This window comes from Furipterus horrens, unplaced genomic scaffold (assembly GCF_987537825.1).
Source record: "Furipterus horrens unplaced genomic scaffold, mFurHor1.1.pri manual_scaffold_5, whole genome shotgun sequence".
Lineage (NCBI taxonomy): Eukaryota > Metazoa > Chordata > Mammalia > Chiroptera > Furipteridae > Furipterus > Furipterus horrens.
This window is the reverse complement of record NW_028327175.1, coordinates 52,061,132-52,084,426: the sequence shown is the minus strand read 5'-3', so window position 1 is coordinate 52,084,426 and position 23,295 is coordinate 52,061,132. Positions and strand designations below refer to the sequence as shown.

General features: G+C 33.1%; 1 protein-coding gene and 1 non-coding gene across 11 annotated transcripts in view; one reads left to right on the top strand and one right to left on the bottom strand.

The window, feature by feature from the left end:
- The window catches only part of SSBP2 (single stranded DNA binding protein 2), a 234,429-nt gene that overhangs the window by 89,426 nt on the left and 121,708 nt on the right, over window positions 1-23,295 (top strand). For 9 of the 10 annotated variants that reach the window (XM_090276445.1, XM_090276441.1, XM_090276444.1 and 6 more), the window contains exon 4: window positions 945-1,029. The exons of the other annotated variant lie outside the window; for it this stretch is intronic. In XM_090276445.1, coding sequence (XP_090132571.1) covers window positions 945-1,029 — 85 coding nt within the window. The remainder of the gene's footprint in view (window positions 1-944; window positions 1,030-23,295) is intronic. 10 annotated transcript variants of the gene reach the window in all.
- LOC150008623 (U6 spliceosomal RNA) lies at window positions 5,191-5,297 on the bottom strand. The gene has a single exon (XR_016511624.1). It is a non-coding gene; the product is annotated as a U6 spliceosomal RNA (small nuclear RNA).

Below are 23,295 nucleotides of genomic sequence, written 5' to 3'. Positions count from 1 at the left end.
ATTGCTAATGTCGCCCTCAACACAATGACCTGCCTTAACAATATATATGTATTTTAAGTTTTTATGCAAACTAATTACAGTGTTGATATTATTAATACTATGCTTACTGTGAGTCAGACACTGTGCTTATGTTATATAACTTAATTTTCTAAACAGCCCCATTTTATAGAGGAGGAAATTGTGTTCTGGCATGTTTAAGCAAGTGGACCTAGTAATTAGCTAGGACTGGCTTATCACCAGTAGCACTTTTAGACATTTGCTTTCCTGATTTTTGAAACCCTTGCTCATGTTTATAATTAATTTTATAATGGAAGGATGACAAGAGCCACATGTCTTGTTAGCAGTATAATTATTTTTCCCAAACTGTTTCATCTTGCTTTGTCCCATTTTTCTTGGATAGGAGAAAAAAAAAACAGTATGAGTTTTTTAATTTTCAAAATTACTAACATGTTTTAGTAATTGCAGAGGAAAACAAGAGGAAATTTTAAGAAAACATTTGTTTGATCAGTGTGAGTTAATGGTGAGAGCCTCTGAGTTGGATAACAAAATTGTCTTGAAAAGATTAATGAACCACTTCATTCTTTAATGATTAAATTAGGATTTTTTTTTTTACCATTTTTATTCTCCATGGGAAAGTTGTGAAAATTATTATAATTATTTCAATCATATGTCTGTTGTGTAAACAGACAAGAATGACAGTTTTAAATTTTTAAAAAAATCATTTTCTCCTTTTAGAAAAATCATGTTAGCATTTCTGAGCAATGGCTAGATTATACCCTATTATTGTATGAAGAGTCTTGCCTGAACTTAAGTCTTTCAAAGAAATATTTTTCCTGAAGAAAACACATTTTATCTAAAAAATAATATGTCTTCTATTTTTAGAATTGTTATCTTTCATTTGGTGTTACATAATTTTTTTAATGTTACCATAATTACTTTTTTAGTGTATTTTGGGATCTCTACTGTGCAGCTCCAGAAAGAAGGGAAACATGTGAACATTCAAGTGAAGCAAAAGCCTTCCATGATTATGTAAGTTAATATATAATTTTACTGTTATATTGTCCATTTTCTTTTTAACCACTGCTCTGGAAAAATGCATTGGACCACCTATTCTTTTCCTTTGGTGCTTAAAAAATTGTTCTTTTTTTCTTGAAAAATAGGCTCATAATTTTAAAAGTAAATTACAAATAGGTGTTTGAGTCTTGTTGAAAAAACTTAAGGTAAGAGAGTAGTCCAAAGTCCAACTTATTCAAGATATTTCTTTAAGCATGATTGATTTGTGAAGTTTTATTTTTTTAAAGATTTTATTTGTTTACTTTTTAGAGAAAGGGGAAGGGAGGGAGAGAGGGAGAGAAACATCAACATGGGAGAGATACATGGATCAGTTGCCTTCTGCACACCCCCAATTGGAGACGTGGCCTGCAACCCATGCATGTTCCCTGACTGGGAATCGAACTGCCGACCTTTCAGTTTGCAGGCTGGCTCTCAAGCCACACTAGACAGGGCGAAGCTTTAGATTTATAAGAATTAAGTAATAATTATTTATTTCATGTAGATTTGTCATAAAAATTATATAAATGATATTGCATGTAAGAAATATTATATTTTTCTCTTTTTCCTAATTTTGGTTACATATCATAAGAGCTTTGAGTCTCCTTAAGAACATGAAAATAAGAATAATTTTTAGTCCTAAGGCTAAATATCCCCTTTACTGAATGCAGTTTCATAAGTAAAATTTATTGTGAATTAAATAAAATACAAGATTCTGTGCAAAAATGAAAATGTGATTTAAAATAAATTGTTAAAGAAGGGCAATGGATTATCTATCCTTGGATTAGTGATGTATATTATTAGAAGAACCACAAATGCGACTTTAGAGTTAATGGTAGGGAGAAGAATTGTTAAAAAAAAAAAAAAGATAAGAAAAAGGCAAGGAAACAAGGAAGATTTTCTTTAGGAAAATAGGGAAAAATTGCATTTAAGAATGAAGAGACAGTATTGTGAAGGGGCTGGGAAAGCGCTGTGCTTGCAGAACTGACCATAAAAGAACAGATTTAGTTTGGGACTGAGGAAATCCAGTTCCCTTGGTTTGGAGGAAGCAGAGTTGGGGCTGCAGCCTGAGGAAATATCTGATAGTAAGTACCTAAAACTTAACCAGAGGGATACTTGTTTAGTTGGTAGAAAGGAGGCATCAATCTGTATAAATTGTATAAATAGCCTTAAAAACCAGAACTAGGGTTCAAAAGGGAAAAAGACTGTGTTCTTCCAAAGGAAAAACTTCAGCCTTACCTGAAGGGTAGAAATAGTCAGAAGAATTATAACCCCAAAAGTAGTGCTAGGAAAAGTAAGCAGACTTAAGAGAAGTGAAAATCTTTGGCATGCAGGGACTATGTAATGCTTGAAACATTTGCTAAACTGATTTAAGTGAGACTGCTTGTGATTACCTCCTCGGGTATGGATTGTACTCATTTAGCTTGCCATGAACTAAACAATAGCTCTCGAAGACAAGATGAGTGAAACTAATGCTGCTGCATATAGAGAAAAAGTGGAGAAAGGCAGATAAGGCAGGGCCCAGGACACAGTATTTTCTGAATAATCCCATGTTCCTTTTTCACCTTTGGCTGATGGCAGATCTAACGTCTCTAGCAGAGGGCTTACCAGGAGGAGTATAAGGAACCTGGCTAGAGCAGAATACTCTCATCTCTCTCGTAGTCCCAGAAAGACATGCCTAGATTCAGTCTGCCAGTAATGGGAAAAGTTTTTAAAATACCCACTGATTTTGACAACTAGATGACATTAGATACCTACCACCAGTGTTCTCTTCTAAAGAACATAGAATATTTGTTGATGTACATTTTAAGAAATTAATTAACATCACTACTCTTTCAAATTCCATTGTATGGAAACACACACCCTACTGCTGACTGTGAAAATCTTACAAGGACCACAGAATTAATTTAGCATCTCTTTCATCACCATTGTTGCCATAGCCATTATCATCATCATTATTATAATCATTCTGGATTCATAAGGCATTCTCAATGTTTCAAAGAGTATTCACACTTACTAGCCTTAGAAACTCACTTCAATATTTCAAAGCTTCTGAAATGAGCATTGACCAGAAGTAGGAGTGAAAGTAGAGTAGATTTTAAAGGAAGAACAACCTCTTATTGTGTAATTTGGTCCTAAGAAAATGTAGTTGTAGAAAAGGTCAGTATTTTGTTCTTTAATTTATTATAAATATTAACACATGTTTTATCTGATGTTTCATAATTTTATCTTAAATATTAGTTTTAAGACATTTAATTTATTCTTAGATAACATTTTACTGTAGATTTAAGCCAATTGATTTTCAGTTGTAATATATTTTCAATTTTTTTTCTTTATTTTTCTATTACAGTTGTCCCACTTTTCCCTCCATTACTCCCCCTCCACCCCGCCTACCCCTTCTCCCACAGTCAACCCCACCCCATTGTCCATGTCCATGGGTCATTTATAGTAGTTCCTTAATTAAACCCTTTCCCTACATACCCTCCTTCTCTCCATCCCCCTCCCCCCTGGTAACTGTTAGTCTGCTCCTTGTTTACATGTCTCGGGTTCAGTTTTGCTTGTTTGTTTGTGTTGTTCATTAGTTTCCTGTATTAGGTGATATTATATGGTATTTGTCTTTCATTGCCTGGCTTATTTCACTAAGCATAATTCTCTCTAGTTCCATCCATGTTGTTGCAAATGGTAGGAGTTCCTTCTTTCTTTCTGTTGCATAGTATTCCATTGTGTAAATGTACCACAGTTTTTTAATCCACTCATCTATAGATGGGCACTTAGGCTGTTTCCAGCACTTGGCTATTGTAAATAGTGCTGCTATGAACATAGGGGTGCATAGGTTCTTTTGAATTGGTGTTTCAGAATTCTTCGGGTATAATCCTAGCAATGGAATTGCTGGTTCAAAAGGTAGTGCCATTTTTAGTTTTTTGAGGAAATTCCATACTGTTTTCCATAGTGGCTGCACCAGTCTGCACTCCCACCAACAGTGCACTAGGGTTCCCTTTTATCCATATCCTTGCCAGCACTTGTTACTTGTTGATTTGTTGATGATGGCCATTCTGACAGATGTAAAGTGGTATCTCGTTGTGGTTTTTATTTGCATCTCTCTGATGGCTAGTAATGTTGAGCATTCTTTCATATGCTTATGGACTCTGTGTCTTCTTTGGAGAAGTGCTTGTTCAGGTCCTTTGCCCATTTTTTAATTGGGTTGTCTTCTTGGTGTTGAGATATATAAGTTCTTTATATATTTTGGAGTTCAATCCTTTGTCTGAGGTATCATTGGCAAATATATTTTCCCATACAGTTGGTTCCTTTTTCATCTTGCTGATGTTTTCTTCGGCTGAGCAGAAACTCTTTAGTTTGATGTAGTCCCATTTGTTTATTCTTTCCTTTATTTCCCTTGCCTTAGGAGATATATCAGCAAAGATATGGCTACATGGGATATTTGAAATTTTCCTGCCTATGTTTTCCTCTAGGACTTTAATGGTGCCATGGCTTACATTTAAGTATTTTATCTATCTTGTGTCTATTCTGGTGTGTGGTGTAAGTTGGTGGTCTAGTTTCATTTTTTTGTACGTCCCTGTCCAGTTCTCCCAGCACCATTTGTTGAAGAGGCTCTTCTCACTCCATTTTATGCTCCTTCCCCTTTTGTCGAATGTTAGTTCAGCATATAGACCTGGGTTTATTTCTGGGCTCTCTGTTCTGTTCCACTGATCTGTATATCTGTTCTTATGCCAGTACTAGACTGTTTTGATTACCGTGGCTTTGTAGTATAGTTTGATATCAGGTATTGTGATTCCTCCTACTACATTCTTCTGTCTCAAGATTTCTGTGACTATTTGGAGTCTTTTTGGTTCCATATAAATTTTTGAAGTATATTTGTTCTAGGTCTGTGAAATACATCACTGGTATTTTAATAGGGGTTGTGTTGAATCTATAAATTGCTTTGGGTAGTATGGACATTTAAATGATATTGATTCTTCCCATCCATGAACATAGTATATGCTTCCATTTATTTGTATCTTTCATAATTTCTTTCTTCATTGTTACATAGTTTTCCGAGTATAGGTATTCTACCTCCTTGGTTAAGTTTATTCCTAGGTACTTTATTTTTCTTGTTGCTATAGTAAATGGGATTTTTTCCTAAAAAATATGGAACACTTCATGAATTTGTGTGTCATCCTTGTTCAGGGGTCATGCTAATCTTCTCTGTATCATTCCAATTTTAGTATTTGTGCTGCCAAAGCGAGCACTTCAATTTTTTTTTTAAATGGAGGTTAGTGAAAAGATAGAGTTTGACTTATGTAATTTTGTATTATGATTGGATTTTTAGAAATACATTTGTTTTCTGTAGCACATTTTTATGGTAATTTTCATGAGTTGGATTTCCTGAATTCTTAATAGACAATTTCTGAAAATTATCACTATAACTCATGTTTAATCTATAGACACAGAAGTGTGAAGACTCAGAAGAAAATGGTAAATAGAAACACAATACGATTTTGGTATAATTTTAGAATGTTAATGTTATATCCCTTTATAAGGATTCATTGGAAACCATTTCCATAATAGTTATTAATATGTACACCAACTGAATTTGAAGTAGTCGTAAGGAAGCTTACTGAAAAAATATTTTTTTCATTATCTGATTCTTTATAAAGAAAAAAAACCCTCTTTTTAATATAAATTTTGGAATTGGTCTTTAATTTTCCACAAAAATACTTCTGGAATTTTGTAAGAACTTTATTGAAGTATAATCAACATATAATAAACTGTGTTTTTAAAGTGTTAAAAATAACAACAACAAAAAACTCACTTGGATGTATTAATTCTGATATGTTTAAAAAGTAGTCTTATTATTTTATAGTCTATGCTTATCTATAAGATTGAATGGATAATGAAAGATCAACTACTTTTTTAAAGGAAATAGTGGAGGCATAATGAGGTAAATAATGAATAATTAAACAATAGACTAAAATGATAAAAGTGATTATCTTTTGATACTGGGATTATGCATGATTTTTGTATCTATATACAGTACTTCTGTGTTTTCCAAATATTTATACTTAATATTAATTTTATATTCAGGAATGTTACTTTAAAGCAAGTTAAAATTTACCTTTGATTGAATTCCAATCTCTCTTCTGAAATTAGAAAATAAAATACTTAGTAAAATAAAATAGAGGTGGTCATATATTTTCATACCACCGTGTTTAGTAATTATTATCCCAGAAACATTTCTGGCTTATGGTTTTTAAAATATTTTTCGTTTGTTTTCTGAACATTGTTTCTTTAGAATGGGTTTTTGTCACTTTATTATTTTATTTGCGAAGTAGTTAGAGATGCAGTGTCAATATCCTTTTCCTTGAAAAGTCATCCTGTGAGTACTTACTATGAAAAAAAGAGAAAACATTTAAGATGGGTAAAGCTTTGATTTTCTTGCATTTATACTTTAAAATATGTTAAATAGTAGTTAGCAACTGTATGCAGTGCTAAATGTAAAATAATAATGAATGTAGAAATCAACAATTAACAGTGCATAAGGATGTACTTGTGGATGACAAAGCTATAAAAAACATAAGGAAATGATTACTGTACAAGTCAGGATAATGGTTGGCTTACAGGAGGTGGGAAGGTTATAACTGGGATGGGACTCATGGAAAAAGGGCTTCTGAGAGGATTGGCAGAGTTCTGTTTCTCCTGATCACCACAGTGGTTACTTTATAATAACCAATTGTTTGTTTTATAAAATTTCATAATGTCATAAATTTATTTTGTGTGGTTTTCTATATTTTTCTTAATTTAAAAATAATGAGATTTTTAAACACAATCGAGATGATTAACTTTAGAAAAAGAATATGCACAGTAGTTTCTAATGTATTTCCAGGCATTGTTATGGTCATCCTGCAGTTTATGGCAGAAAGTCTAAGGATGATCTCCAGACAAATCCGTGTTTGTTTCCTCTCTGTTATCACAGATACTATAAAGTATGCATACCTGCTGATTTTCCAGAGGGGAGTAAAATCTGAAATGTTGGAGGAAGATTTAATAATTAGGAGTTTACCTTATAAGAGAACCTAGAGATTTTACTATAGAACAATTATTTTGTCACATGGCTGGGAGATATCTAGCTTGGCCCTATTATTTTTATCCTGAGTGTAAATCAAGTTCATCTGAGCTGTAAAATTATTATTATCTATTAACGTATTAACAATATTATCATTAAAAAGTAAACCATCATTTCAAGTTATTAAATAAAATACCTATTAACTTGTAAAGTTTATTGGACTAGCTTTTATTTTCTTCCCAGCCGTGTGTTTTTACTTCACTCTAAAATCACAGGCAATGCTTTTATGTGGAGTTAATTCATGTACCAGATTTTTTTCTCCTACAGCTTAACATAGAGTTGTTTTATTTAACGATTATTTTTTATTTCATTCATTTCAAAAATATCTAGGGAAAGTATTAATATATACCACCAAACTTTTAATGAAAAACATACACCGTGATTATAATTTTAGCTCTCTGGTATGAATGGACGATTCTTTAATGGTTCTAAAGCAAAGATAGAGCCAAAATATATTATTGCCATAGTGTAATGGTAATGAATCACATTATGACAATGAGCTTTCTTTAAAAAAAAAATAACTTGTTTGTTTGTTTGTTTATTTTTAGAGAGAAGGGAAAGGAGAAAGAGAGAGAGAAACATCACTGTGTGGTGGCCTCTCACTTGCGCCCCCAACTGGGGACCTGACGTGCAATCTAGTTATGTGCCCTAACTGGGAATCGAACCAGTGACAATGAGCTTTTTGAGAGCAGAGAATTAGACTTGTTCTTCTCTAGGGTCTGTCAAATAATAGATGGTCAATAAATATTAACAGAATGCAGTGGTCTGGGAGGTTGAAAATATTTCAAATATTCAGGTAAAGTGATAGGGTTGCATCATAATTGTTGATAACAATGTGGCTGATTTTTGTACTCTGGCCAAAGAGAGTGTTTATAACATTTAGAAAGTATTATGTTTCAGGTTTGTATTGATGGGCTACTTTTTGTAAGTGATATATAAACATGTGATACTATATAAATAAAATAATAGGAGAAGATTGCTTTTATTCACACATCAAGTAGATTTTTTATAGATAATCATATTATTTAGGAAAATACTTCTGTAGAAACTATTGCAGAGAGTTGGGTGCATTCTTTGGTATGATCCGGTAACATCCTTTGTGTCCCTCCTTAATGTCCCTGTTTATTAGAAGTTTGTAATGAGATGTTTTCTTTAATAATTTGTGAGCTTCCTCAGGGAATAGGCTTTGTCTTATTCATCTTTTTTATTCCCAGTGCCCGGCATGGTGCCTGACATGAGATGTTCAGTCACATTTATTGTTTACAGAAATTAATGATTAAATAAAATAGTATCTAATAAGTATTTGTCATTTCTTGTCGTAATATAACTGAATATGTAGTTATGGAAAGGTCATTTAGTGCTACTTTTATTCACTTTCTATTTCAAAACAGATGAGACAGCAACTTGTTAAAGACATAACAAGTGAACCAAAGCAGAGAGCAGAGGCTCTGTCTCTCAGGAGGCATGGCACTAGGGACTGTAGCAGTGAACAAAATAGATGTAGTCCCTATTCTTGTGGGCTTATCATCTAGCAAAGGAGACCTTTCTCAAGAGGTTTGAAATATCAAATAGTAAAATACATGTAGAGAGATACAGTGTAGTAGTACATTGCTAGATCAGTGAAAATTTATAGCTACGAAGAGAGTAAGTACATATAACATTTTATGTATATTTAGATTTTGGCGCCTAGCAGTGAGGAGGGGGAGAACTCCCTACCCGGAAGGCTCTTGGCCTCCTTCTGTTTTAGATAAAGCAGCTCAGTTCTTTCCCTATTCCTTCTATTTTCTCCTTTTAATTAAGTGGAATATTTATTTAGCTAGTTATTAATGCCATAAATGAATCTTCTTTTTATTCCCTTTATTGCTCTTCTCCTTTATCTCCAAGTGGCCATCAAAACCAGTTAATTCCATTTTCTTAGCACTTCCTACATATGTCTTCTCTCTAATCCCACTGCAGATGCCTTAGTTCAAGTTCAAGTCTTCATCGTGTTGCAACGCGATTACAACAGTTATTTTTGCATCTGTCTCTCCCCTACTTCCTCAGGGTTGAAGAACTCTTTTCAGGGTTCTTGGTAAAATTTGTGTATAAGCAACTGTTTTTAAAAAATATTTCTTTTGTATATTTACAGCATCAAAATCTAAAACAACCCAAAACCTTTAAATAAAAAAGTTTAAAAAGTGCTTACTTGGTCCAACATTGTTATTTTAATAGATAAGGAACTTGGTACCCAGAGAAGTAAAGGATATGCTATTGTTTAAAAATCAAGTGAGATTTTTCCAGGAAAACTCAGGTTTTCCAAATTTTCATTCAGTACTTTTTAAACTACACTGGATAAAACTTTTGTTTTGTCTTCAATGGAGAGTCATTTTTGAGCATATTAAAAAGAGAAAATTATACTTTAGGATGATTAATCTAAGGGCATTGTGTAAAAGGGGCTGAAGAAGGGAAGGGACTACAGGCAAAGAAAGACTGTGAGGACGCTCTCTTGACAGTCTTGGTCTGAACTAAAGAGTCCTTGAATTAGGTAGGTGGAAAATGAAATTGAAAATAAAGAATGAAAGTGAAGATTCAAAAGGAGATATTCTAGATGTAGGGACTGAGGAAGAGAGAATAATTTAAAGTCTTTTGTAGTTAAGATGACTGATGAGCTGAGACTTGTAATACCATATCGGAAACCTGAAATTTGGACGGAAGAACATAGAGAAAGTAGGTTCAGCTATAAAAGTGTAAATAAAGGTGAAATAAGAATTTAGGCCTGAGGATACAAATTGGGGGGAAATGCTCACTTTAGGAATGACAGGAAGGGGCTAGCACCAAGATGGGAAAAATACAACACAAAAAGGGATAAATACTTATTCCACTCCAGACTGGCTGAGATAGCATGGATGTGTTTTCTAACCCAGTAAATTTACTGAGTCTCTTCACTGTTTCAAGATGCTTCCAAATTGAACTCTATATCCTAGGGCAACTAAGAAAATGTGTTTAGTATTAGTGTACTATCTTGAATTCTTAAGATATTCAAAAGCTGTTTATGGTTTTTGAAGCAAGTCTTGAACTCAAACTTTGTCAATGCCTGAATGATTTCTTATAGGCCAAAATTTCATTTCAGAAATCAGTCATATATTATATAGGTGGGGGTGAGGGGTAGATTCAAATTTAGGAAGAAAACTAGCTGGACTTAAATGATCCTTGGCTTCTTCCAGTTTTTGAAACTTAGATTAATAGGTAGGGGAATCTAAATATATCAGCCCTCTTTCTTCATTGCAGTTTTGTTGTAGGTGCCATCTGTTGAATTGCCTGTGAAATAAAGAGCAATATGAAAAAATCTCAAACCTTAAGGAGTTAAGCATATGTAAAGACTGAAAAAAAATATCATGTTCAATTTGGTAGTCTAGTGGCTTATATTTACGTACTCAGTTAATATTTGATGAAAGAATGTACATGCATCAGGTATGTTTTTTCTAAACAAAGTACCCCCACTTCCATGGGAACACTGACTACTCTTATGTGACCCTCTCAATATTCCTTCTTCTTGCTTTCCTTTAATGATTTCCTTATCCTGGGTGTCACCTTATCTTATCCCTCTTCCTTATCATTATCCTTCCTTTGTCAGCCCTAAGATAGATATGAAAAGGGAAAACATTTCAGAGCTGAAGTCATATTATAATTTTTATTATGCACAAAAGCTCAAACACAAAGGAAGTGGAAAACCTTTAGCTCTCACAAAGTGACTTCTATATTGTTTACAATAGTGCAGCTTAATTTAATGTGTATTAAAAACTATGGGGCTATTTCCCATATGCAAATCTTATCAACACATAACCACATACACCAGACTAACTTCCTTCCCTTTTTCTTTAACCTAGAATATCTTTGTGAAAGAACCCTGGGAGCTAGCTGTACCTTACATCTGTAGACCTCTTCCATCACAAGCCACCTACCTTCTCATCTTTCCAGACGATGACTATAACCTTTGATCTTTTCTTTCCATTTTCCTTTCTTGATACTTTCTCCCATAGGGCCTACTTTTTTCTTTGTCTAGGAGTTTAATTTCATTCCCTACAGAGACATAAGGAGGTAACAAACACTGGGAAGTTTTCAGAGAATTAGGAACCTCAACAAAATTTTATGTTTGAAATATAAATAGAACTTACCTCGTTTTATCTTGGTTATTCATTTATTTTTATATGTATTTGTGGGATTTAGGGGAGACTGAACTGGGTAAGGCTCCTATTTGGGGAATCATTCTCACCTAACTCCTATCTTAATTGGATGAAAGCTCAAGCTTCTTCAAGTTTAGATCTAGATGGGATTGAGCTGGCACCACTTGTTGGTGTCCTTGGAAACCTCTTGTTTCTAAATGGTCTCTCTGGGAGGGCAAATTGAATAAGGAGGGCACTTTCCTAGCTGACTCAGAGGTTCTCCTCCTGCTCCTCAGCTGCCTTTTATTGCTTTTCTATCAGCTTGTTCTCTTGCTGGGACTTTTAGGCTAATTCTACCTTGGAGAGAAACAAGGCTGTTGTGTTCTTGATGAATGTTTCTTCAGTGCCAATGAGGCTTAATTTAGGCAGGTGTTACTGAGGGAAGCTTTCTGCCTTTTATTACTAACTCCCTTCAGTTGCTCTTAACCAGCTCCTATATTTTCCTGTGTCAAAGTTGGGCATCCAGTTGGATTATGTACTGATTTCCTCTGTCTTGCCTGAGAGGTACTCATTTCCAGAATAAAAATTTTGTGCACTTGTTCAGGAACTTAACTACTTAGTTTCCCATATTCTCTCTGAATCAACTTCAGCCTCCTTTTCCAAATTTAAATTCTATTAAAAAGTATTTAAGAATTTTTCTCAAGTTATGAGTCAGGTGATTTACTAAGGAAAATCTTGTGGGTTTGTGTGTGTGTGTGTGTGTGTGTGTGTGTATGTGTAAAGCCTGCAAAAGCAAGTGGAGACATCACAACAATTATACTCTTGATCAATTGAAGAAATGCTGAAGATTTTATATAATAGTATCCTTCCTGATTAATCAATGAGCACAATATTTCATAAATTCTAGAAAGCATTTCTTCAAAATACATGTATTTTAAAACATTTCTGAAGTTGATATATATCTTGTAATCAGTAATGAAGTTTCTTTTTTTAAAATCCTTACTCAAAGATATGTTTACTCATTTTTTTTAGAGAGGAAGAGAGAAAGAGAGACATCGATGTAAGCAAGAAACATGGATTAGGTGCTTCTTGTATGTGCCCCAACCTGAGATTGTACCCGCAACCAAGGTATGTGCCTTGGCTGGGAATCAAACCCACAACCTTTTGGTATACAAGATGATGCTACAACCACCTGAGCAACCCACCAGGGCAAGAATCAGAATTCTTGTATTAAAGATTAAACATTCAGCCCTAGCTGGATTGGCTCAGTTGGTTGGAGCACTGGCCCATGCACCGAAAGGTTGCAGGTTCGATACCAGTCAGGGTACATATGCAGTTTGTGGGATTGATAACCGGTCAGCATATACAAGAAGGCAACTAATCCATGTTTCTCTCTCACATCGATGTTTATCTCTCTCTCCTTCTCCCTCTTTCCCTTCTTCTCTCTCTAAAAGCAATGGGAAAAAAATGTCCTTGGGTGAAGATTAAAAAAATTTAAAGGATTAAACATTTATACATTTAATGGAAACAAGACAAAATAGGTAAGAGTCTATGTCAGGGGTCTCTAAGTCCACCCAAAGGTATTTGTTATTGAAGCAATTATATGACCTCATTTTTTATTACATTTTTTAGTGTAAATCCTTGCTGAAAAGGAGGCAATCAAATGAGAAATATTGAGGAAACAGGGCACAGAGATTTCATAATGAGAACAAGACTACTCTTGTTAACTTTTCCTACAAAATATAAAATATACTTTATCTCCTATACTTATATACTTAAAAAATCATTGTGTTGTATTGTGCTCAGTTTTAGACAAGAAGCCTTAAGTGATAGCTTCTTCCAGCAGAAACATTTCCCTCTGTCTTCTATGGGGAAGTTATTTTTTCTCTCTACTATATTTTTAAAAAGTCTGAAATTGACTTTTTCAACTCAGTAGAGTTACTCTTGTTCCTACTGGTTCTTTTCTCTAGGCTCTGAAGATTTCTATTAACATTGTACAGCCTCCACAAAACTGTTAGGTATAAAGTAACAGATTTTTAGAACTAAAAGTGATTTTTTGGATTATCTAGTCAAACATATTCATTTTACATTTAATCCAGACGCCAGCTCAGGCCTTCTATCCTGCCTATAGCCTCCAGTGTTGCTACATACCCTCAGGGACTATATACTCATGGTTACTTCCAGCTTCAAATTTCTGACTCTTGAATCTCACCTACAGTGTACCTCACCCACTAATCCTTTTCTCTCTTTTTTACAGACCTAGGCGAGAAATGCCATAACTTGCAATTAGTTGGTACCTATCAGGTACCAGAACATTAATATACCTACTAGAAACAGAGCAGTGGACTGTATGCTTGACCTATAATATATATGCTTTTACCTAACATTTTCTTGGATTTCTTGGTATTCTATGTAGAAGAGAAAAATACTTTGTATTTGGTCTATATTTTTTCCTTCATTTTCAGATCTGAGATATTAAGTAGTCTCTAAAGACCTTCCTTATGAACACAATTATATTGGAGATTATCTTTAATCATTTAGGCCTTAAAAATAGGGTACTTGGATAATAGTGGAACCAGAAGTTTAGCACTATAAAATCAGCATTTTGTGTTAACTTATGATGTCATTGATATCCTTGTCTTTGATTCACAAAATATGTTTTTTTCTCACCTACATGTGGGATGTTTTAAGAAGTGACTCCCGGTTAAAATGTTTTGCCCCATAAATACCTTGACATTGGACAGATAATTATATGTACTAGGCCTGAGGCTCTACTAATATTTCTGTATTTTATTACCTATAACACGATACCAGTATCTTCCATTCAAAACTCATCTACCAGGATTATATAATAATTCTAATACAAAGCAGAAAGAGACAATAAAACATGGGGATATGAATATACAAGATTGGAGACTAGACACAGTGATACTTTTTTCCCAACCAAAAGCTAAAGCTTATAGTCTGAAATTGGACTAAATAGAAAACTAGTATGTATTTTGATTTCCATTGCATATCTTATTAGGTTATTATCACTGTGATTCTGTTTCTTTCATCTATTAATACAACCTCTTTTTTTCCTGAAATGGGTAAATCCTGTCTAATTTTTGTACAGTAGATGAATTTTTCTGAAAAAAATTTAACAGTAGTAAATCATTTATATAGTTCTGCTTTAATATCTTTCATCATAGAGACCCTAATTTAATATAAATACAGGAGTTTTTATTCTACAGAAAAGCCTCTTTACACAAATTCATACTATTCCTTTTCTCACGATTCAAATTTTCTAAGTGGAAACCAAGAGATAGTAATTTTTGTTTGTTTTACACAGTTTTCTGCAAGGCTTATTGAAATGGTAAGCTTCCTTAATACACTAAATATTATTTATAAAACCTTAACCCATAACTGGGGGGATGAGAGGGCAGATAAACTGAAAGCTGCTGTTAAAAGTCACTGCCAGATTAAAATCAGAAATTAAGATTAAAGTGTCTCTTAAATTTAAAAATTATATTTACTGGCAACTTCTTATAAACTTATCTGTGGTGCAGAAGAGGTCTATTTGTAATGCATCCTTATTGTGAATTTAATGACCATATGTTTTAATTAATTTGAAAACTGTTGCTGGCAGTTGGTCAGGACAAAAACTGGTAAACTATTCACCAGGTAGTACAGAGGGGCTGTTCGACAGTTTTCTTCCCTTATTGTAAAATCTTTATCTGATTACATGATGTGTGTGTGGGCTGAGGAGCCAGGTGCGATTACTGTCAGCTACTTGAAACTATATAGTAAGAGCCATTACTTTTATAACTAGAATATTTCTACTTCTATTTCTACAGTGGATAAGGACAGAGCAGTAAGATTAAAATTAAAAACATAATGAAGTATCTCATCTTTAAATCATCCTTAATGAGGGCCACACATTTTAATGTAATGTGATCTCTCCTTTCTCCTTTGTCAATCCTCATCTTATACATTAACATTCAGAACTGCTATTATGCTGATTTTTCTCTTTGGCCCTCATAATTTATTCTATCTTCCTTATCAGAATGATTCCCAATTTCTCTTTAGCCTTACTTCTCCAGTAGGTCTATTGAACATTTGTAGTTGGATATCATTCTGCCACTTTAAATTCAATGTTCTAAAGATAATTAAAATCACCCAATCCTATGCCAAACCTAAAAAACAACAGAATAAAAACCTGAGAAAAGAGTCAAAAACTCATTTCCTCTTCTAGCTTTCATAATTCTATTTATAATATCATTTTTGTTCTATTCTTCCATGATTTGAAACGTTAATGTTTTATTCTTTTTTCTCTTTCTCTGCCAGTATTTTCCAAACTATATTCTGCCTCTTTCCAATTTTCCTCCACTCAAAATGTTTAATAATTTCTTAGTACTTGCAGGAAGAAATCTAGATTTCTTTATCTGCCATTCAGTTTCTTGTTTATCTGCTTCTTTTCTCTGTATTTATTATTAAATTTCTGTTTCCAACTGCATCAACTAAGTTTTCTTGCATATTGTCCTGTGTATATGCATTAAAGCTTTTGCCCATTTTTCTGTTCATATATTTTTTTTTCTTCTGAATTATAGGCTTCTTATTTAATTTATTTATAATTTATAATTTATAATTTATAATTTACAGGGCACGCACCTTAGATGTGTAGATGGACTTTTACATTTGTGCCCATCCATTGTCTTAGTCTCTTTGGGTGCTATAAGTAAATACATTGTCTGGCTGACTTATAAGCAATAGAAATTTGTTTCTTGCTGTTCTAGAGGCTAGAAGTACATGGTCAAGGGGCCAGCACTGTCGAGTTCTGTTGTGGGCCCTCTTCTGGGTTCATAGCAGTGCCTTCTCTCTGTGTCCTCACGTGATGGAAGGGGCTAGAGGTCTCTCTGGAGCCTCCTTTGTAAGGGCACCAATCCCTTTCATGAGGGCTCCACCCTTATACCTTAGGCACCTCTCATAAACCATACCTACTAATACCATCACATTGGGCATTAGGATTTCCACATATGAATTTGGGGGGACAGAAACATTCATAACATAACACCCATGTAACTACGCCTTGATCAAGATGAACAACATTAATAGCACTCAGAAGACTCTGTCCCAGTCAGTAACCCTCCACAAAGGTAACTACCATTTAAATCAGTAAACTAGGTATTTGAAATACTCTTTTGTCTATTGTGTGTACATATGTTAAATATTTTCTCCCGGTTTTCTATAGCAAATGATTTTGGAACATTTTTATGGTGTTGCTTGATGAACAGAAGCTTTAAATTTAATGTAATTGAATTAATCATTTTTTTATTAGTGCATTATGCGTCCTTCTTAAAATTTTTCCTACCCAAGAGCAAAGTCAAACAACAACCAGAAAAACCTTTTAAACCAATCCAGCCCTTTCTCAGTCACATGACTTGGACATGTTTTCCTGAGGTTTTCTAATGGTCAGATCCTTTATCTGTTAAACTGAACCAATCCTTTGAGATTTTATCAGAGATGCCATTTTCTTCATAAAGCCTTTCTTGAGCCCTTCAATGGATATACTTCTGTATAGGGCTTAATTTTTACTTTTTCAAATATAGCAATGGCTATTAATAAATTTTAATTATTGGCATAATTCATTACCACTATGTAGTTGTAAGTTTATGGTACCTGGAACAATGCCCAATGCATTTCTTATATGCATTTAATAACTGTGGAATGATTAATTATTTTTGTTGTACTTATTTTGAATGGAAGACAGTATAGTATTATTGCTAAAATCAGACAGTGACTTTAGAGTCAGATAGGTAGAGTGAGGTTTATATCCATGTTCTGACATTAATATACCATCTGACCATGTACCATAAGCAATATGTTAATGAACTTCTCTGAGGCTCCTATCTGAACTTTAAAATAAAAAAGTGAATTTTAATTCAAGTATTACATACACACACAAATATATAAACATGTATAGATATTTTTAATTCATTCAACCTGCTTTTCATTTACTTTGTGCTGATACATTCATGTTTTAAGAGATTATTTATATATTTTAGGAGCTGGAGCAGATTTATTATAGCAAGTTGATCTATTGGCCCCATTTCCCAGGGAGATACATGCTGAGGGGAGAGTATGATAATGACAGAGAGGCAATGTCAGAGAAGGTAGCCATTGCTGTGGGGTCTATCTCTTGCCTAAAAGTGATGGCAAGAGGTCATCCCACGTCACTGTATTATTCCTTGACTGTCCCTTTGTATTTTCATCCTTCAGCCTGGACTGGGTAAGTAGGTCATGCATGGTAAAAGAGTAAGTTGGTTATTTTCTAAGATGTTATGGTGTTAAGTAGTTATAAAATAATTTCTACCTGACACATTCTATTCCTAGGTATCAGTGTCTTTAATGACTAGAGTTCTTTTTATTTTGTTTTGTTTTGTTAACTTAGGAACCTTTTGCAAAGTTACATAGGTTAGTATTTAAATAGATTATTTAAATGTATTTTCATTATCTAATAACTTTTTTGGTACATTATAATTTGCTCTTTATTTTTCAAAGCTGAAGTCATAATCCAGACCAAGTTTCAATGGCAAGAAGGTCATTATCATTTTAATTGTGTGCTACAACAAATCCTGGTGTCTTAAGAGGATAATCAAGCATTCTTGGTAGCTGCTTTGAACATATGTAAAACCAAGTGTTTTTTTTCCAAAGGGAGTTGTATTTTATGTCTGTCTCTTTCCAGCTAGCTTCTTTGGACATATTTTCAAACTGCTGAGAAGTTAATTTATAAATATATTCATACAGTTGTAGATAGGTGACTATATAAATATTCTTATAAAGGCAGATTTTGTTTATAATCAAATTTTAATGTACACTAGAAGAAATATCAGTGATGTTTTTAAATAAGCTATAGTATCATCATACATTCTTTGAATTAAAGTTCCTTATGGTTGAATATGGGCTTACATTTGGTTTAAAGTGTCATCCTTAAGTTTTGTTCATAAGTAATGCATTCCAGATTTTAGGATAAATGGAGGTATCTATATAAATTAGTGTTAGTGTGGAAAAAAACAGACAGGAAAGCATCATTCTTACTAATTTTAGTTTCATTACAACACATATATTATTAGCAGGTAGGAAAGAATCTTAACTTTGTCTATTATAAGTAATATGTATGTTTAACTTTGAAAGGAAGCATACTTTCTAATATTACATTGTAGAAGAGCAATATAAGGTGATTAATAGTATATTAAGAAAATACACTTAAAATAAGATAAAGTAAAATACTTTTTAATATTTCATAAAACCATTTAGGCTCTTGAATTTTAGTGTATATTCTTCAAGAAGAAAAAAATGTTAACAGAGACTGTGATTAAGAGAATAGGATATCTCATTATTGTTTTCCTGACCTACAAAATAACAAGCATTGTGTCTGAATAGGTACCAAAGACCAGACATTTAGAAAAAAGTAATGAACAGGTCTCTAGTGAGTAGATGCTTGCAAGAAAAGGATGGTCACAGACACAGACACATTTTTTTTTCCTTTTTCCTTTCTCATTTTTGCTATTTGCTATGTGTAAATTATTTTTGTAAATGTGTAATTTACTTTGTGTAATCTTTCTCATTCTTAAATACTCTTTTTCTATTTATCTATTTTTTCTCTTTTCCTTTTTTACATCTTCCCTTACTCATCTTTCTTTTCCTTTTATTGCTTTCTGTTCCATTAGTACTTTTTCTCTTTGGCCCTTTTCTTTGTTCTTATTAAATTACATACATTTTTTAAAAATCTAGAAACAATTTCAAATCAGTCATACATATAGCAATTCTTTATAAGTAAAATGTATTTTCTAATTAACAATAGATTGATGTGGTTTTTGTATCCAATCTAATTCTTCTGAGAACTGAAATTCTTTGTGATTTTGGAGTGGCAAGAGAGAACAATGAAAAGAGAGTGCTTCAGAGAATAACTCGGTGTGGAACTCTCATGGCTCTGTAATCCAAGCATCCACTGACTCTTATCTGGAAGTAGTCACTAATGTGTACCTTTGACCTGTTATTTAGTTGATACATGTGTAATTGCTGAATGAAAGAATGAAAGAAAATTATTCTAAATGAGTAATTAGAGAGTTATGACATGCTCTTATTATATTTTTGAAAAGTTTGCACATGTGCTCTTTCTCAGTCTGTCTCTCTGGGTTTGAATCCCATTTGCACCATTTGCGAACTGTTTCATTTTGGCAAGTTACTTAATTCCTGTAAATCTTTTTTTCTTTGTGTTAGATAGAGCTAATAATAATATGCATCTAATAAAGATGTTAGTAGGATTAAATATGGTAATCTGTGTGACCTTTTTAGCACAATCTGGTATATAGTATATACTTAATAACCTTAGCTGTTCTTCTGCAGTTGCCATTGTAACTATACTTCCACTATTTTTATTAAGTTCTTGGATTGCATTTAAAAGCTAATCAACATGAAGCAAGGGAAGTAGAAAAAGGATGCAATAATTTATGTGGGGTTACTATTAAATTCTTTTTGCTTGACAAGTTATGTAGAAATTGTCATTTTTCTATGGGAAAATATAATGAGTTTCATTGTTCTTAAGACAAATGACTTTGCCGTCATTCTGATTCTGTTTTTATGCTTTCCTTATTCTATTTGCAAGGCACTATATAGCATATTTTAAGCTTATTCTTTGGAATTCTTATTTTATTTGTAAATAATTCACTGATGGCCACTGTTAAGGTGTGATTTCAGAAACACTTAAAAATAAATAGAATAGTGTATTTACTACACAAGATTATCTTTCTTTTGCAGAAATAATATTTTATTTCCTCTATAAATAATTAACTTCTAAGTAATCTTTAAATATTGGGAATCTTTTCACTGTATGGCATGTGAACATCTAACTAATTTGATAAATATGTATAAAAATAAAAGATTTATAGTAGGAAAGAAAAATAGTCTCCTTAGGACCAGTAAGTTACTGAAAATATACAATCTTAAGCAATACAAGAAGGGAGCTCAGATTAGTTTAGCATGATTGTGTAACACTAGGAAATGGAACACTGTACTGATTAATGTAGCTCCAATAGAAGAGTAATGTTTTTCTTTTTTCGTTAATTTATTTATTTTTATTGATTGATCTGAGACACACACACACACACACACACACACACACACACACACCAATTTCTTGTTCCACTTATTTATGCATTCATTGGTTGCTTCTTGTATGTGCCCTGACCAGAGGCAACTTGGTGTGTTGGGATGATGCTCTAACCAACTGAGCTGCCTGGCCAGGGCAAAAGTGATGTTTTTCTTACTCAACAGAGACAAGTGCTTCTCCTGAACAAATGCTATGAATCACAGTTAGACAAAAGATGAAAGAACCTCCAGACTTAAAGCAAAAACAGAAAAAATTAATGTATTACAAAGTGGACTGATATAAATGGAAAAATTTGAGGTGAGGTATTCCTAAAGTCACTATGCATCTGGACATGTAGACTAGGGTGGAACCCATAATTCATGGCTCAAGAAGGGAATCATACAAGGCCACATCTAGGACTTTACCTCTGTGCCTTAAAAATTTTCTTTTCAGTCTAGTATGTATACTATGTATGGTTCTGTGATTGGTAGTTAAACCACAGTTCTGACAAAGATGGCAAATAATTCTGTACACATACCACCCACGGAGTTCTTTTGGTTCTCTCAGTAATTCTGAAAATAATTTTTTAAAAACTGTCTTTAGGTGTTTATAATAAACACATGAATCCAGGTGGACCCAGCCACTTAGATCTAATGCACTTTCATTTAGAACTCTAGTCAGTATCCTGCATTAATCACACATAGCACATCAAGTTTATCATCAAATGCCTAACTAAAGGGTAGTAAAGAAGAATTTCAGGGTGCTTTTCTGAAGTACAGCTGTCTAGTCAATAAAATGATTGCATTTGGTAAACTATTTGAGAAGGAGAAATTATAGAGTTTCAGCTTCCCTGGACTGGTTTTTAAGAAAACAAGGGAATCAACATTACAAAAATAAACAGAGAAATAAGCAAAACTTCCTTTAATGAAGTCCAAAGGGCAAGCAAACTTGATAATTAAATATTTAGTCAGATTATAGCTGGTATGTTAATTTTAGGTCACATTTATGATGCCATATATAATCATGATGCCTATATTTTTATGTTTACATGTATAAATTCTGTAAGCGTTAAATAATGTGCAGAGCATATTTATAAATCTTTTTCATAGTAACATATGACTTTTTGTCTTTTTATTTGTACTTACTGTCTTTTTATTTGTATTTATTATATTTATTTTGAAGTTAAGACTAGGAATAGGAACATATTTCCTGATTATAGTTTTGAGTGAAAACACAGTCCACTTTATGATGATTTACTTTTGAGTTCTAAATTAGTTAGGATTAGTGGTCAGCAGCTGAAATTAAGAGACTCCTCCCCCCAATAAAATAGAAGTTTATTTTTTATTGCTATAAATGTTTGGGGTGATGTAGTGGCTCCACGGATATCAAAGACTCAGGCTTCTCTTTTCCTGTTACTGTGCCAGCTTCAGCACACAGTTCTCATCTAGTTGTCCAATTTCACTCACACGGCAGTGAGCCAGAAAGAGGAAAGAAGGGAAAGGAGAGGGCACGCGCCTTCCTTTGAGTGGAAGTTGCGCATATCGCTATGCTCAGATCTCATTGGCCATTACTCAGCTATATGCCCTATCTAGCTACAAGGGAGGCTGGGAAATGTGGTATTTAGCTACTTGAACATGTATTCAATTGAAAATTTCTATAATTTGTAAGAGAAGAAGAGATTTGGGGAGAAAACTAGAAATCACTGTTAGAAATACATTGAAGCCCCAAACAACTGCCTTTTCATTGGAAAATACAAATGCCTTTATAATGATTGTCCAGAAAAATATTGCAGGAAACTGTGCCTGTGTTTCATTAATAGTTTTTCCTTTACTCTTACAATAATATTAATTTGAGTTATGTTATTCAGTAATCAGGAAACATATAATTAAACTGTCTAAAGAGGCCTGGTGTTCATTTCATTTATCTAGGGTTAAAGATATAATTATATAATAAAGTAGATTTTTAAAAATTAAAATAGACTTTAATATTTGGTAAAATTCTTCATTTCTGTGTGTTAGGAAGGAGATATAGAAATGTGAAGTGTCAGAGACCATGCAGCTGCGCCTTAGGGTGTCTGTATGCTAATATGAAGTAAACTCTCCACAGATTAGCTATGGAAACTGAAACTAGGTATATTATAATCTCTTTAGAGAGCATATAAAAGAAAATCTCAGTTTTCTTTTATATATGGAGAATTGAGCTATAGTATCTCTAGCATCTCAAGTCTGATGTTAAGATATGTAGTATATGCACTGAATTGACAAGAATGAAAGGCATAGAATTCTTGCACAAATTCCACTTTCACCTATGCCTTCTTTCCCATTACTTTTCTAGAACATTGTCCTGGAGTTCAGCAATCACATTTTGCCTCAAAATTTACTTTGTCTGCTATTACACTGGCTTTCTTTTGGTTGATCCTTTTTCTATTCTTTTACTTTAAAATTTCCTACATCCTTATATTTAAGGCTTGATCCCTGCTACTGGCATATAGTTGGATTTTTTAAAAATCTAGCCTGACAATCTTTTCTTTTAATCAGAGTATTCTGTTTACATTCAATATAATTACTGATATATTTGGGTTTAAATCTGTCATTTTACTATTTTCTATTTATTCTGCCCTTTTTTTAAACTTGTTTCTTTTTTCTTGTTTTATTTTTGTTTGATCTTTTTTTCTTATGGCATCTCTCTTCCTACTTCCCATCATTAGTTTCTTTAATTTAAACCTTTATTATTTCTTCATGGCTACCCAAGAGGCTGCATTATTCATCTTTGATTTATTCAAGTATAATATAAAGTAGTTATTATTTCCACTTCCTGAGTTATGAAAGAATCTTCCACTTTCGTACATTTAA